This window comes from Microtus ochrogaster, chromosome 4 (genome assembly GCF_000317375.1).
Source record: "Microtus ochrogaster isolate Prairie Vole_2 chromosome 4, MicOch1.0, whole genome shotgun sequence".
Lineage (NCBI taxonomy): Eukaryota > Metazoa > Chordata > Mammalia > Rodentia > Cricetidae > Microtus > Microtus ochrogaster.
The window spans coordinates 90,621,752-90,637,492 of NC_022011.1; the positions used below are offsets into that span (position 1 = coordinate 90,621,752).

Here is a 15,741-nt window from a genome sequence, read left to right on the forward strand (position 1 = left end):
GTGTGTGTGTGTGTGTGTGTGTGTGTGTGTGTGTGTGTGTGTGTATGTAGGAGAGATGATAGATTAGATAGATGGATGGAGATAGATAGATAGATGGATGGAGATAGATAGATAGATAGATCCTTTGGTTTCAGTTCATGAATTATGTAATTTTATAACTGGGCTTTTCTTTTCCCAATCAAAATGAACAATAGGATTTGTCACTGTCCCATCCTTTGCATGGACTGAGAGACTTGGACCAGATTGGAAATTTTGAAGGAACAAATAAAACACAAACACACAGAGAGACAAAAAGACAGAAAAATCTGGGGATGGGATGGGTTTGACTCTCTGCTGGAGGTACCACAGTATCACATAAACTTAGAGTGTTTATTATATACAATTGAACAGAGAGATTCATCTATACAAATGGACAAGAAGGAGAGTTATTACATATAAACAAGGAGGCAAAGGTGTACAGGAGAATCAAGGAGACAAATTTAGTTAAATCAGTAAAAATCAGTCTTTGTAGGGAACCAGTCTTCAGACTGAGAACAGTCAGGGGAAGAGAGTAATGATGACCATTTTTTACAACCACTATGAACACCAGCACATGAACCAGAAGGGAAGATTTTACCACTTCCCTTTGAACATGGACTTGGCTCATGATGTGGGATTGGGAGGAAAACCTTGCAATTTCTTCGTGGATCTGAGGCTTGAGCTCTTGACATGGTCATGCCCGTGAAAGACAGTGCACACTCCCTCAGGATTTCAGATATACATGGCTTCTTCTGCTCCTCACACAGTCTTTAATGTTTAATTCCCTGGAAAGTTTCACAACCATCATCTAACACCTGGAACCTTTCACCAGTTCTGAAGAAGCTGTCATCTTATAAGGCAATTTCTGAAAGGGTTCTATAAGGTACTAGAGGCTTAAAATAATGTTTCTCCCTTGAAAATATATAAGCTTTTGTTCTAGTCCTATAACTATTGTTAGAAGAACATGACTTATATCAGTTAACTCTTAAAGAGATTTCCCCAGCCATGTTTCCAAGTGAAAACAATTTGACTGAAGAAACAGCAGGCATACTAACAGCTAAGAAGCTTGAGCTGTCTTAAGGTGCTGAATTTGTACCGAAACAAACATTTTAAAATAAAAGTACCTTCCCTAATCACTGAATTTGAAATAGTTCCTTCTCGTTCCCTATCCCTAGAGCCCTTTGTTTCAGCCATTTTGTGGCATATAAAATGTTATTTATATCACGACATCTTTCCCTCTTGACCACAATAAAAATATGAAAGGGAAAAGGCAATTTTTCATTGTCACAGATATTTTTTTATAGATTTTTATTGAGCTCTACATTTTTCTTTGCTCCCTTCCCTCACTCTCCCCTCCCCCCTTCAGCCCTCTCCCAAGGTTCCCATGCTCCCAATTTACTCAACTCAGGAGATCTTGTCTTCTTCTACTTCCCATGTAGATTAGATCTATGTAAGTTTCTCTTAGTGCTGTCATTGTTGTCTAAGTTCTCTGGGATTGTGGTTTGTAAGCTGTCATAGGTATTTAAAATGTGTCCAGAATAACACTTGCAAAATAGAGAATACCTAGAAAAATTTAAATGAATGTATGCATGGCAGCCTCTTCAGTTAGGCCTGGAAGTTGGTACTGAACAATAATACCAGGAAAATTGAGAGTTCCATCATAGGATATGCAGGTTCTAAGAAAATCTGATTTCCCTTCCATAGTGTTTTGATTTGTAATGAACCTGGACAAGCCTATCTAATTTGCTTAGCTTCATTCCTCACTTCCAGAACTATGTGAAAAAGAAAACTTTGTGAAGATAGGTATTTATTCTAAGAATCAATAAAGTGATATTTTCTTAGTAAATTTTAGGGAGAAATACCTGATGTAAATAGAGAAATCCTGAAGTTCCATATGGTTATGAAAACAAGTGACCCTTCCTATTAAACATTACAAGATAGCATTACTGACTGTCAAATGTAAAACCTTAGAAAAATGATACTCAACAATGGACAAAGTACAAACTTACATATGGATTTGAAAGGGTGCAAAGATGGTATAAAGTTCTGTGCAGCTGTCTGGAAAAATATCAAACCCTTAAAGGAGGACTTGATCAATTTGACTCCAGCATTTGGACATTCATGAAATTATCTGGTGATGGATATGTCTCTAAAGTATGAATAAAATATGCATTAAAGTTTTGTTTGTAATTTTTAAAATGTTGTTAGTAAAAAGGATAAGCAAACATTTAATTTTACATAACTTAAAATTTCTTCTTCTTGGTCATAACCAACCCACCCCCTCTGTCACTAGAAAAATTGTTCTTTTATCTTTTTGATGAAATTTAAACTTAGTCATTCAACAAAACCTCTTTCATGATATGTATATTATTAATTATACATGCATATGTGGGGTATGTGTACTTAGTTTAACAGTTTGTTATGTATGTAAAAATTAGCTTTTAACTAAAGATTGTATTTAAATTAATAAAAATATCTATCTTACTGTTTAAGTATATACTTCACTTCTAAGAACTAAAAATGACCAATAATACTAAAATTGAGCAGTACATTGTCATCAGCCTGTTATATTTCTATTTTATACCAGAAACAAGGTAACGAACACATCTTGTAACTTATAACTTCCTTTGTCAATCATATAGAAATTATGATATCAGATCTTTTGTGACTAAGTTGTACAGTTGAACATTCACAACAAGGTTCAACTAAAATCTAAATTTAATACTCCTAGAACTCTTTCTGTTCCTAGGAATCCACAAGGATGACCCTAGCTAAGACCCTAAAAAATAGTAGAGAGGGTGCCCTATACTCAGATTGATAAATACCTTAAATGTCACCGTAGAACCTTCATCTAAGAACTTATTTAAACAGAGGCAGAGACCCTTTGTGAGCACTGGGCTGAGATCCCAAAGTCCAAATGAAGAGTGGGAAAAATGAGAATATGAACAAAGAAGTCAACACAATGATGGTTTCATCTTCTGAAACAGTTTACCTGAGATAATGGGAGCTCACTAACTCCAGCTGGACTGGGAAGGAACCAGCACAGGTCCAAACCAGGCCCTTTGAATGTGGGTGACAGTTGCATGGCTGGGGCAGACTGTGGGGCCACTGGCAGCAGCATCAGGATTTATCTGTGTGCACTGGCTTTTGGGGAACCCATTGTCTTTGGATGGATGCTTTGCTCAGCCAAGATATAGTAGAGAAGTCCTTGGACCTTCCCCAAAGCAATGTGCCTTACCCTCTCTGAGGATTGGATGGGGGTGGGGGTGGGGAGAAGGTGGATGGAATGGGAGGAGAGGAGGTGTGGGAACTGGTATTGGTATGTAAAATGAAAAGAGATAGATTGATTAGTTTTTTAAAAACAGAAAAGAAATTATAAAAAAGAGCTCCTCCTGAAGAAATAGATTATTGCTAATAAGAAAACTGAAGAAAAATGCCTGTGTTATTTAAAAAATATCAAAGAATATAACACAGAAAAAAAATGATTGATAAGATTATATAAATGTGTAAACCTAACTAAAAACTAAATAAAACTATCAGAAATCTCTCGGATCTGATTCTATATGAATCCCCTAAATAGTTGATGTTACTTACTGATGCTGTATAAATTAAATTAAAAGTGAATTCTGAGAAAAATATCAGCTTGAAAGAATGAATTTTTTGAGATATAAAAATGTGTATATATAATTCTTGATTAGAATAATATAAATAGTTGCCCTCAACTTTCATAAATATTTATTGAGTAGGCCTTTTTAAATACAAGGCTTCAGTGAATATGCATAGAGTATTTGTTGAAATTTTATTCAACAACATAAAAATAGAGCCACATCATTCTGAGTTCTTTAATCCTCCTGTTAAAATCACAATTTTAACACATCACAAACTATTGAGAAAAATGCTATTTTACCATTTTTATAACTATAGATTATCTCCAGAAGAAATCAGAGTTACAATCCCCCTTTGCTTTCTGTTCCATCCCTTCACTCCTGCAAACATTTACTGCTTGTCTTTAAATGTTTTTGCATTTTTACTGGCCTTCAACTTAGAAAATAATCTTTTTTACTACAGATTTAAAAATGCTCAACATAATAATTTCTGAAAAAATGTATAATTTTCTCTAAGATCTTGATTTGGGCAAAGTGCCTGATATTTGAGAGAATGGGTATTTAAGATATCACATCAATAGAAATCATTTGCCTTAGGCTTTATGGCACTATGTCCTAGTACAGAGCACTTTCAATTAAAATAAGTTTTATTTTATTTTATAACCAAAATCCATAAATGTATTGAATTTGTTTGAAGCTTAGGGGATTAAAAAAAAGTCTCTAATGCATTATCTAAATTAAGCAAAGTTACTTAGAAGATCACAATCAATAAGAACAGAAGGAAGGTTGCAATTTCAATATAACTAAAGCTCAGACGCAACTTCTACTGTAATATAATTACACGGTTGGGCATTTTTACAAGCCAAAATGGAAGAAAATATTTTTGTTAGAAACAGGTTTTGCATTGATGGTGTTTTCCTTTCATGAAGTCAATGTATTGAAAAATCCCTGCAACGTCATAACTTTAAAGTTGCTCTAGACTTAGATGCTATTAATTATTTTCATATGTTTTAATAGAGGCTCAAAGAACTGAAACAGAGAGAATTTGCTCGAAATGTAGCATCTAAATCCAGGAAGGATGGAAGAAAACAGGAAAAGGCACTCCAACGTCTTCACAAGCTGGCTGAGCTAAGAAAGGAAACTGTGTGGTGAGTCTATAAGAAAATGTTAACTTTCCTTAAAATACACCTAAAACATAGCTGCAGGAGTTAGAAACGAAGAGCGAGAATCTATTTATTTCAGTCCACAGAAAAAGGCATGCATGTTTGTGTGGCCTTCTGCAGAAGAGCAATTTGAATTTCATTTAAACACCTGTTTAATGCACATTTCACTAAACCCACAAATTACTGTAATCTCAGCTTTAAGAGTAAATTTTACATCAGTAGAGGCTCGTATCTAAGCCATCTTAATTGAAAGCTGTCCCATTTCTTTGTGAAATTCAAACCATTCAACTGAGGATAAGAGCACACCACTATCTCCCGACTTTTAGCAAAAAGAGTTTTTTGAGGAGATCTTATTTTGTTTTTTAAATGATAATTTGGAGGCCGTTTCTTCGAAATTACTTTTAAATTTGAGAAAGAGAGGTCAGGAAGATACTGCACACTTCAGAAGCAGCTCAAAATTAGTTTCCCTGTGAATAAACTATAGCTGGACTGTGAGAAGTTCACAGCTCTTAAACTTTGACCTGCTTCTCAGAGTGAGCAGCTGTTAGATGTGAACAGAGTCATAATTCAGACCTCACCAGCCCAGTCAGGGCAATTCTATTAAAAGAAGATCACTTGTAACGTGCCCTTATTTCTCTCAACAAATGAAGTCTCTCTTGTTACTGTCTATAACAAAGATTTCATGCTAAATTAATTTCTTGTAGAGTATTGCTATGGAATATTTAGACTAATAAGCCATTTTAGAAATTCCAAATTTAAAATTTAGAACAGTGTGAGCATTTTTTAAAGATCCTTGTGGAATTGTTTGAATAGAGAGCTGTTCAACTAAAGCAATGAGATCTGTTTACTGTTGTGGCATCAGATGCCTAGTTGCTGCCAATCAACTATACACGATTCTGTATAGAATCATGGGACCTAACTACTATATAATGCAGTAATCTAGGAATAGAATTTGCCACATCGCTTCGATATGTTAAGAAAACTGTATTTATAACTTATAAACAATATTCATATTACTTATCTTAACTAAAACTTCCAGTAGACAATATTTCTCATTTTATACACACACGAACATACACAACCCAATTAGTTTTATGTATAAGAAAATGGCAATGTTATTTAGAAGCAAGCCAGGCAAGCAGACGTACGTTGTGTTAAAGATTTTAAAAATCAGGTATGATATTTGGCCATTTGAAATTCCTTACAAACAAAGCTTAGAATAGAATGGAATTTCTCTTAAGATAACTAGTACTATAAAGGTAAGGTTTTAAGAATTCCTATATTATATAAGGCTGAGTCATTCTTTTACATTGAAATTCATTATATACTTCCAAATATAAATGGGATATAATTCATATTTTAGATGAACAGTACTCTATCCTATGAGAATACATATTATAAAATAACTTTCAACTTCAAATTGATTTTAATTTTTTGAGCTTAGCAATTCCAAAAGACCCATATCTCTTTTCTAGATAACTGACAGCAAAGTGTTGGGCAAAAGAAGACTTGATGAAATCTGACTGAAATGAATCATTGAACCAAATTCCCAGCCTTTCAAAAATCTTTATTAAGATTTTATTAAGATCTTTATTAAGGTGGAATTTGTTGGTTTGTTTTTGTCTGTTTCTTTGGTATTTGTTTTATAGGATTCATGTTGAAAATTATTGCCATTTAAAAATAATTTTACTGTAGAGACTTTTATAATGCCCTATTAAGTGGCTATTTGGGTAGAAAAATTAATTGGGAAGCGATAATCTATAAGCAAAAGAATGCTATGCATATTGTTTACAGCTGTAGAGAGAATGCTAGACAATAACTCCAGGTTACCCCAACAATGACCAGCCACAAAATCATACTGAATCACTGGCAAAGGTAACTGCACCCTATTAAATAACTACAAAACATATTTAAATCACAGTCATAAATTCATAACAGATGCTAAATTTGAAAACAAAAGATCCATCAATAGTCAGGTGTGAATGACGGAGAAACTGAGGATGGCCATAGTCACGGCTGAACTGTCTGCTACGGACAGACTCAGAACCAGGACAATCATTGCCTTCATTTGTGCACCCAATACTGTCTCCACCATGATCCAGTGAACACTTCTTATCCAGTGGGTGCACAAATTATCTTGGCTAGACTAAGCAGAGCAGGAAAAGAAACCAAAAGCCAGGGTCTGGGAAGAGGACTTTTAGATATTGTGAGGTACAGTGTTTTGATGTGGACAGGCAGAACATTAAAGGACTTGGCATGGAGAAAGCAATCGGAACACACTACCTACATGTATAACAGTATCAAACTAAAAAGATTAATCAATAAAGGTAAAAAAGATTTTCCAAAAAAAAAGTGTAATTATATATCTAAGAAATAAGTCATTGGATGGTTTTCTCCTAAATTCTCCTATTAACGTATGTTTTGCAGTGCTCCTGGAAGTGGCCCCATGTTCAAGTCAACAACTGTTACTGTGAGAGAAAATCTCCATGAAGTTTCCCAAAGAGAGGCTGTAGATTCCACTAATAACCAGCAAGAGCGAACTCCTAGTGAGGAGAAGGGGAAAGATGTCACTACAGCTTCTGCAGAAATGGAAAGTGCCAGGAACTGCACAGCCAACAATGGCCAGCTTGGGGATCAAGCGCAGGGCATCCATAGACATAGAGTTGGTTTTTCCTTTGCATTTCCAAAGAAAGCCTCTGTGAAGCTGGAGTGTTCAGCTGCCGCCTTCTCTGAATGCAGTGATGAGTCCTCTGTGGAGAAAGAATCTGGCAGGAAAACTAGATTTGTCCCCAGCACTTGTCACATGCAACTATCATCACCAACATGTGAGCTTCTCGGTTCTGAAGAGGAAGCTAACTCTTTTCACCCACCAGAGGCCATGTGCACTGACCAAACAACTCCCCAAGTGGAAGAGATGAAAGAAATCTTTAACGAAAAAAATACACCGTTGACTTCCTTTTGCCAGCTTCAACTCCCTGTATGCTCTGATGCAGATACCTGTCAAAATTCAGCACCATTTGAAGATCAAAGATCAATGGCAGATGTTGTTAATGAAGACATACTTGTGAGTCAAAACAACCCTGACTTCACAGAAAAAAATCCCACTGTGCCTAATGACTGCACACCAGCACAAACAACCACAGAGGAAAATGCTAAGATTAATGATGTGACCAAAATGGAAACTGGAAATAAAATTGATCATGAACCATTGGTACCTTCAAATGCTGCAGAGAACAACACAAGGTTACAAAAAGGACCAGATTTATGGAAAAGACAATGTGACCCATTTGTACCTGTACTTAACAAACTTGGATCTACAGTCCTTCAGTGGCCATCAGAAATGCTTATTTATACAACTACAGAGCCATCAATATCTTATAGCTGTAATCCACTCTGTTTTGACTTCAAGTCCACTAAATTAAACAACAATCAACACAAAACTAAGCTGACCTTAAATGACCTTAATTATCAACAGGAGGAAGACTTTAGCAAGAGACCAGATGCTGATTGCCATGATGAACCAATTGCAGGAGTCACAAATGGTGAAATTAGCGGGAATAAAAATGGTGACACTAAAGTTGCTGCTCTTCAGGCTGTCCACGTTCTGTCTAATAGTTATGATTCAGAACAAAATGAGAATGTGGACCAGAAACATAAAGACATTTCCTGTATAAACAGAAAAGCAAACAAATACAACTTTACTAGAAATCAAATTAGACGAGGTACTCTAAATGAGAAATACAACAAAAGCAGGTTGAAGGAGACTCATGAACACTGGTTCCATAAAAGCAGAAGGAAGAAGAAAAGGAGAAAGTTATGTCACCATCACCATGAGGAGACAACCAAAGAACCTGAAGTTCCCTGCAAAGTGGAAATGGACAGCCAGTGCACTGATGAGTCAAGAAAGGGTTCACAGGAACCAGTTCCTGATAGCCAGCAAGGGAGTCCAGAGCAACAGACAGACTTACATCAGCCACCTGATGAAAGAGCCAATGCAGAATCTATAAATGTAAGCGAAAATGGAGAAATGAATACAACATGGAACCATGAATCCAACAACGATGTTATCAGTTCTCAAAACCATGAAGGAAGAAACAAAATAGTTGTAAATGGACACGCAAATCCACCAATGATGCGTTCTGGGAAACAAAATCCGACATATTCCAGAACTTTCTGTTGTTGGAAAGCCAGGACGTCCAGCTGTCAAGGGGATGACAGGGGCTTAGTTCCTCAAAATGATGTAAAAGGCCCCAGTCAGAATCAGCCTGTTAAAAGAGGTTACAATTCTCTCATGAACGAAGCAGAAAGATTTCATCGGAAACGCAGACAACACTCATGTTCTTATTCATCTGATGAAAACCATCAGAATCGTTTAGCGGAAGAGTATTTGGGGCCACCAAGTGCTTCAGTCACTCCCTGTCAGCCCAAGAAGAAACGAAGGAGAAAAAGAAGTAGATTCCACATTGGAGGCAGAACTGTGAAAGTCAAAGACAATTCAGATTATTCCATGAAGAGAAGTTCTTCTTTGAGTCCCTCGGATGGCTTAGTAAAGGAAGACAAAAATGACAACATTAAACCACAAGAAAACACAAGTCTCGAGAAGAGCTCAGAACAAACAGAACACAAAGTGATGCTACATCCTTACAGTCCACTGCCTTCTGAAACCAGTGGCAAAAGTGAGCATCCAGCCACGGAGACTACTCCATCCGACTTATCGCAGGCTCCCGATGATCTCCCTACATCTGTGCATGTGGCTAGGGCCGAATCAAATGGCTCAAGTGACAGTACCTTGCTTGAACACAATCAAAGAAGCCAGACTACAAACAGCAATGAAAAGCAAATTCCTTTCAAGGTGCCTAATACTGAAAGGAACTTTAGAAACTCACAGACTAAATCATATATTTGCCGCTATGAACTGGCCGAGACCATTCCACAGGGAAAGATGAATGAGACACCGACCGAGTGGCTCTGTTACAATTCTGGAATCCTTAGCGCGCAGCCACCATTACAGTTCAAGGAAGCCCATGTCAGTGGCCACGCCTTTGTAACGACGGAGCAAATCTTGGCCCCATTAGCTTTACCAGAGCAAGCATTGTTAATTCCAATAGAAAACCATGACAAGTTAAAACATCTACCATGCGAGGTCTACCAGCACATTATTCAGCCAAACATGCTAGCCAACAAGGTCAAATTTACCTTTCCTCCTACTCCCCTTCCCCCTCCTGGCACTCCGGTGCCGCCTTTGCCTTTACAGCGGCCCTTCTGTTCTACCTCTGTTACTGCCATCCATCACACTGTTTTACAGCATCATGCTGCAGCCGCTGCAGCCGCCGCCGCAGCCGCAGCTGCAGGAACCTTCAAAGTGCTTCAGCCACATCAACAGTTTCTCCCACAAGTCCCAGCTCTCACCAGAGCATCTATACCTCAGATCTCGGTAGGAACTGTAGGACCTAGGCTTTGTCCCGGCAGCCAGCCAGCTCTGGTTGCTTCTCCTCAGATGCCAATCATCCCGGCGTCAGTTCTTCACCCCAGCCACTTGGCATTTCCACCATTACCCCATGCTCTTTTCCCTTCGCTGCTTTCACCCCATCCAACTGTCATTCCTCTGCAGCCCCTCTTCTAGTCACCACCATAAAGAAAAGAGAATATATACATACATATACATATATATATGAGTAGGTATCTATCTACGTGCATAATTGGCTATTTAACTGACAAAATAAACTGGCCAAAGTTGGCCTTATTGATTTCAAATCATTTACTGTAAGTGTAATGATGCTAATAAATTAATAAAGTTGCTGATATATAATATTATTAAAGCACTGAATAGTTTGAGAATCCCTACAATATATGCTGTATATTAAAATGATGTCTTAAAAGTATGCATAATGTACATAAAATATATTTATAGTACTGTAATTTATGTTGTAAAGTATGCTCCTTGTTTTTCTAATCTTTGTGTATTTGCACCTATTTGATGTTTAGACAAAGCTGATGACCCTATTTGTTTTGTATCATGTTCCTTGAATCTGTAAATTCAGTGAAATATATCTCTTGCAATAAATTTTTGTTAATTATTTAAGTAAAACAAACTTTGGTGTTTAGGTGGTCTTTGCTGATTTACTAGTGTTGGCAATAGATTATGTTACATTTATGATTTTCTTGTGTCTCTTGGTATCATGGAATCACCAAGACACAAGTATTTCAGAGTTTTTCCACACTTAAAAGTTGTCATTAATCACAGCAAATACAATTGATAGTATATTTGTTTGAGTCTCTATTTCTTATAATATAGCTTATATTGAGAATTTATTGCATTTTGTAGCCAAGAATTTAGACAAAAGTCATGGAACTTTATATTTAATCAATATTAGGATTTGAAAGGGTAATAATATATATTCATGAGAAATGTATACTATTCCCCCATAGTTATACTAAAATAGAAATGTCAACTAATATAAGTGTATCATAAAACTTTTGAATATTAAAATTCTTAGTTATTATATTCATTTTTCAAGTCCTATAGGAAATATATATGAAAATATTAATGTAAATTAAGAAATAATTTCAATTTAGTAAATGACAACTTGAGATGAACTACAAAAGCATGGCCTGTGTCTTGATACACTCTTGAGAATATAGACGTGAGAAAAAATAAAAATCAACAGCTGTCCCTTCAGTAATTCCAACTATGTGCTCAAGTTTGTAAACATCTTTCCAAGTCAGGTAGAAACAGCTTGTAGACATTTCCTGACTGCCTTTCAATATTCGGTGTATCGGCGTAAATAAATGCAATGCAGATATAAAGGAATATTTACAACTTTAATGATAAACTTACAGAACCTAGGTTCCCAAGTAGCCCAGGAGGTAGGAAAGAAAAGGGCGGAGCCGCCTCCCGAGCCACCATTTATCGGTATGCATTCGCCCGAGGCAAACCCGCCTCCTAAAGGGGTTGGCTTAACCCTACAATTCGGCTCTATGTGCAATTAGCTCAGTATTGTAGTTTATCAAACTGTTGATGGATAATGAAGAATGCAAATGGAAACCTTCGAAGAGCACAATTTCCCCAAGTAAGTTTCCTAGTTGTGTCTGCTACAGTTAATGGAATCATATAAGAGGTCTTCATGCCAGTCAGCATAGGTTACTTCATCAGACGCAAAGGTTAGAAGAGTCTTGTCATATCAGAGATGACAATAGACTTCAACATTCATGTGATCCTGTTCTGAGAAAGTATGTATGTAAACTAAATCGTCCTAAAAGGTAGAATAAAAGCATCCACCATACCATAAAAATCAATATAAAGTCTTGTTTTAAATAAGAGCCAAGGAAGAAAGTTAGAACAATTATTTTCATTATTATTTACTATAATAGTAATTTATTTGAATGTTCTCCTGAAAAAGAATTCCTGTGATGGATTAAATGTGTCCGTTTATGATTGATAAATAAGAAGGTAAACATAGGATGCAAGTACTTTTATTTCAAGTGTTTTAGGATATTATGTTCCCAAAATGGGAACTAAAATTGGAACACAGGGTTTTTCCCCAAGCAAAATATTTAAATGTATCTTCGAAGACAAAATAGATGAAGGTATCTACTGGGAAGTGCTGGCCTAGATAGGTTTTCTCATATCAGAACGAGATTGTTGCTTATTCTGTCTCAAGCCCAAACTGACTGTCTGACTCAACACTGTGCATCTTTATTCCCATCGTCCTATGACTCTCATCCAGTTTGTCCATTTTTATCTCTTGTTTATCTCTTGCAATTTCTTATTCCCAGTGCTTCTCCTTGCAATTGGTTTTATGCACAATTGTGTGATTCCTCCTCTTTCTCCATATTATCACTTCTGTTTTCATTTCCAAATGATGCAGCTCTCTTACTATTTAATTTATTGTTGCTAAAGCATGTTGTTAGCTAGACTTACTTAGCTTTTAAATTACAATAACCATATAATTTGTTGCTGTCACGTGGCAGGAATTTCTGGAATGTTCTTATGTAAGATGAATGGAAATTGAACTTGGTTGTTAAATTGTTAGATCGTCATGGATACAGATGGTTGAACAAGAGATGAGCTGCAGTTAAGTGCTATCAAAGTCATTCTGATTATAGATTCATATATATATATATATATATATATATTTAATACTGCCCTGATATTGTTTACATCATCTCACCCATAATGTGCTAGAGGTATGAATTTATAAAGAGACACTTGTTCATCTATCCTGATAACACTCACTCTTTAATCAAGTGACTCAGGTGAACTGGCTGAAGAGCAAAATGAAGAGTGGAAAATAAACAAAAGTCAAGAAGGTGTCTTCAGCAGTGTGGCCATCAGACTACTAAAGTTTAAAGTCCCCGTCATAGGGAAGTTCTCAAGTCAGTGGGGCAGCCATTCATGCCCTGCAGCATGGGGTATTTCCTTGTGTTTTTTGTACGCATTACATTCTAAAGCTGATATTCTACTACTTTCCAGACATGCCTTCCTGTGATCCCATCTATCGTGGAAAATTTAAGTGATTTAACAGCTCTTCCCACCATCTTCAGTCTGTTAGTTATAGATATCACTATGGTATATGTGGCAATCATGATGAATAACTTGGAATACAGAATGAAACAGGAACATGAAATGCAATCATACTCAGCTAACAAGTTTTCACAAGGACAGGGAAATGATGTCATACCTACAATCCCATGATGAACAAGGGTGAGAACTGGGTTTATATCCGTGGATCCAGGTTATCATATTGCTGTTGAGGGGTAAAGAGTTAAGGATCCTCCAGTCTCAGACAGCAAGTATAGAAAAATCTGTGAGTTCCACACTCAGTGAGACATTCCTGATGTCTCAAAGGGATAAGGAGGAGAGTGACAGAACAAGCTCTCAGGGAGACTACTCTTGCTTTTCACTATGTATGTCAGGTGTAGATACTCACATACATGCAGAAATACCACATATATATACAGTATACATACTCATAACACAAAAAATAACAAAACAAAATAAAAACTGGTTTCACATTGGTTAATAGGAGGTATAAGAAACAAACATTCTTAATTTCATATAAACAAGCTTTTTCTCCAAATTCCTTTATTGCTGGTGGAACACTTAAACAGTGAATTACCCACAGTACATCTCAACTTGGCTGATAAAAATTTTTGAGGACAAAATGCAAACCAATCATCTTACTTAATAAGTACCATGCGAACCTTCTTTTTGGTCTTATATTTATAAGCTCTGTGAGTAACAACATACTAAACCATATTTCTAAAGTAAACACTAAAGTGTTTATTTTATGGATGTTTATTCTCATCTTAGTCTTGGTGGCCAATAAGTCAACTCTGTTTTATAGTTAGGTCTCCATTCTTTAAAATATCCACCTTGGATATGTCATCTTCAAGTGTAGCTTCTCGTGCGACACTTTAAAAACACAATCGTACCATTATAGGCTTCATTTTAAGCTTATTTTGGATTTTATTATTTTCTATATAAACATGAAAATCCTTTCTAGTCATCTGAGCAGAATATCTCTGGTGAAGTACCTGCCAGCACCCATCTATCACTGCACTGCTCAAGGTCTACTACCCTAGTTGACACAGCTACAGACTTCTTTTAGTGTATTTGAGCATGGCAGTGAGACTTCAACATTTTTGTTTCTACATGTACACTTGACTAAGCAGGCAGTAAGTCAATATTCAATGAAACTGAAATTTTGGTTGAGAAATTCCCATTCAGGTTACTTCTACCTCCCGCCCCCAAAAAGCCAACTTCCTAGTTCTATTTTCATGCAGCATGAAACACATTATATTTATAAATAATTCCCTGTGTTGCAGACAATGGATTGTTTACCCAATCATCTAAAACACAATTTCTCTGTGACAGTGCAGCCTATTACACACATGAGCACATAAAATCAATGATGAGTAAATCCTGCAAGAATATAATCTCTTAATTCTATATAGAATGTATCTGTACTGCTGTACATCTTCATTCTGAGCTTCTAAATCATCTGCAGTTAAAATATAATTTTCAGAATAAATGGTTTTCATGAAGAATGCATTTTCTAGTGAAATTATATATAAAATAATAGTAGCACTCCAAAAGTGAAAAATCAATCTTGAATTAAGTCTTTACTCCTTCCCCAGAAGCCCAGCCTCCCTGCTACTTCTCCAGTTCCATATCTAACTCCCTCCCTTCCTAGGAGTGTGCCAATCAACCAATCTACTGCCTTTGAAATTTCTGATAGATTTTGTAGCTGCATATGTTTGAGACGCAGAAGTTTTATTGCTGAAGAAATAAATAAAGTACAAATGTTTTTCATGTTATTAAAAATCTGTGTTGCGTATAAGGACAGCACGTGTGCAAATCTATTGGCGCATACAAAGTCAGCTATTGCATTATTAATCGTTTGGATAGATAAGTTATACTACCTATGCCTTTTATTAACTGCCTTTTGTTCTCCTTTCGCATTCTTTATTTCTTCTATGATTTTCCTTTTCCTTCTAAGATTTGCTTAGCTAAACCACAATCTCCTGTGTGTTCTTGGAAAGGAGGTTTCCTCCAAGAAGCTTTCTGGTTAGCTCAATACCTTTGCTCAGATATATAACTAGATAAAGGCGTAGGATCTGCGATCATTGTAAGGAAAGCCCCCCTAAGACCCACTTTAAAGAAAGAAATAGCAATTGATACATTATCTGCAAATGACTAGAATCTATCCACCACCTTCGAATCTTAGGAACTGTGCATACCTCTCTACAGCGAGAACTGGTTGAATTCATACAGTGACCTGTCTCTTAACTCAGAAGCATCATTTCTCGCTATATTCATAAGCTTTTCAACCTTTAGCAATATATGCTTTCAAATCCTGACTGAGCCCCAGTGCTGCTGACAAAACATAGGTGTTAATCTAAGTCTTCCCTTATCTTTTGCCCTCTTAATCTCTAAATTTTAAATAATCTAA

General features: G+C 36.3%; 1 protein-coding gene across 2 annotated transcripts in view; it reads left to right on the forward strand.

Annotated features, from left to right (window-relative positions):
* Znf804a (zinc finger protein 804A) overlaps positions 1 to 10,865 on the forward strand; it is a 190,558-nt gene extending 179,693 nt beyond the window's left edge. For both annotated transcript variants that reach the window (XM_013355305.2, XM_026778825.1), the window contains exons 3-4: positions 4,641 to 4,771; positions 7,214 to 10,865. In XM_013355305.2, the coding sequence (XP_013210759.2) occupies positions 4,641 to 4,771; positions 7,214 to 10,409 (3,327 nt within the window). In that variant the 3' untranslated portion in view covers positions 10,410 to 10,865. The remainder of the gene's footprint in view (positions 1 to 4,640; positions 4,772 to 7,213) is intronic.
* Positions 10,866 to 15,741: the final 4,876 nt, after the last annotated feature.